Source organism: Debaryomyces fabryi, assembly GCF_001447935.2.
Source record: "Debaryomyces fabryi strain CBS 789 chromosome Unknown contig00350, whole genome shotgun sequence".
NCBI lineage: Eukaryota > Fungi > Ascomycota > Pichiomycetes > Serinales > Debaryomycetaceae > Debaryomyces > Debaryomyces fabryi.
Window position 1 is genome coordinate 223 of NW_015385774.1, and position 2131 is coordinate 2353.

Consider the following 2131-nt stretch of genomic DNA (forward strand, 5'->3'; position numbering starts at 1 on the left):
TCCGTCAACTAATATTGGCTTCAAAGTATCCATAAACCGTTGAACAAGAAATACCGTCAAACGCGGAATATCGGACAAATGTATCTCCGTCTCCTTATAAAGCATTTGTGTGTACTTTTGTGTAAAATAAACATCATAAAAATTAGGAGAATTGTGAGTAAACTGAAATAATCTACTCTTTATGCCTTTTATAATCTTAAAAATAGTTGTGTACCCCGCATGAGCTGTGAAATAGGTTTGAAACATTAACTCCAAGTTCTTGTTGTGCAAGGAACATCGGTGAATTAACTCTAATTTCATGCAATGCTGAACTGCATCAAAAATATGCTGAATTCCATTTTGATCCTTAATTCCAAAGTCAACTGGTTCTATATGATTTAACAACAAAGCTGTAATAAAGCAATTTTTCCGAAACTCAAAATTAGAAGAATTTATTTTCTTGAATATGATATTTTCCGAAATATATTCCATTGTATTATCTATGCTTCCTATTTCTTCCACATCCTTGGAAAGAGAGTCTTCCTGAAAATATTTCAATTTTTGAAGCATGAAGGCTGTATATATTACTTTAAAAAATATGTTAGAATAGATAACAACTGTGGCTCTTTCAACTTTCCTGTATTTTTTATGTAAAACTATTCCCACATACGGATTACTTTTGCACTCCTCACTTATTTGTTGCATTCTATCTATTAAATAGTTTCTCGCTATATCCATATTATCAGTGGAATGTTTAGGGGAATATAACAAATGTTCAAAATCTTTCAGATATATATCAATTATGTTTTCTTGAAACTTCATATCATTCAAATATTTGTTCCCAAAGCTACTATTTTCAACTAAAGTTCTGGTCATGTGGGGTTTGTCTAATAATAAAGCTATTGGTCGAGGAATCTCTTTGAATACGTTAGACAGGATAAGGAGTACATAACCCGGATATAAGTAATGCGCTTTGTATCTTTCTTTGGACCCTCTGAAGTAGCAGTATTTCTCAGATTCACCATTTCCAAATTTATGAACTTTTTTGATATAGCCTCGTGAACATCTTCCACAAAGTGGGCAGCGAACAATGCTATAAATTATTGCATTTTCAAGAGGCTTTGGTAATGTTTGTCCAAAATAATTTCTTGTATTGATATTTCTAAAAATATACTGTTTCATATGGTGATATGGTATTATACTTTTTTGATTTTTGAATAGCTTGATAAATCTCTCGGAAAAGATTCCTACCATTTCACCATCTTTTAGTAAGATATTTGCCCAATTATCTTTTCTCATTCCAAGGTTCTTAAGGAGATTGTCAACAGTTCTCTTTTCTTCTTCTGCAGTGAGCCCAAGAGGGTTCCTTGGATCATAGGCATCTATATTAGATCTTTGTAAGCCACATGCAAGGTCTCTATCATGAAGTGGTTGTTGAGGAATGTTTTCCTCGATTCTTTCACTTTCTTGAAATAATTTTGAAAAGCTTGAGGTAATTGGATATGAAACATCGTTATTCAAATCATTCGGATAGTCGCTGTTCTCTGTATATTCAGTACCTGGGGAAAGGCGAGTTTCAGTGATAGTAGATTCCAGGGCTGCCTGATTTAGCTCTGTCGATGGATTTGGAAGATTCATCATCTCTGAATTTGGTTGTATACTGATTTCGAGGCTTCCGGCGGCTTCTATCCCATTATTTTCTTGAGGCATATTTTCTAATTGTGGCAGTATATTGTCTCCAACCTCATCATAAGGAATTAAAGGCGATAAATGTGAGCAATTCTTGTGTACTTTTCTAGTTTCATTAGTTTCAATCTGTAAAAAGGGCAGTTTTGGCTCTATATTAACCAAATAAGGCTGTTTCTTATTCTTTCTTCGACATTTCTTGCATGTTCTAAATTGACTAGCTGTCTTTTTTACCTTACCACATCCACTACAGATACTCATCTCAATAATAGTCTCTAAAAGGTTGGTGTGCTTAAATAAGTAGAGAATACGAAGTGATTTTAGATTTGATAATTTATCCAAAAGGGTGTAATTATATGGCAGCTAGCACGCGTTTAGAATAAATTGAAACTAGCAACCCGCATTTGGCATAATTCGAAATTAACAACTGCACTTAGTATAATTCAATGTTGACAACCCTCGGGCA

The 2131-nt window shown here is 33.6% G+C and overlaps 1 protein-coding gene across 1 annotated transcript; it reads right to left on the reverse strand.

The window, feature by feature from the left end:
* Positions 1 to 214: 214 nt before the first annotated feature.
* On the reverse strand, positions 215 to 1926 carry AC631_05928 (uncharacterized protein; the record flags this gene model as incomplete). The annotated part of the gene is made up of 1 exon (XM_015614757.1): positions 215 to 1926. A coding segment is annotated over one exon (1712 nt), but the record flags the coding sequence as incomplete, so codon positions are not given.
* Positions 1927 to 2131: the final 205 nt, after the last annotated feature.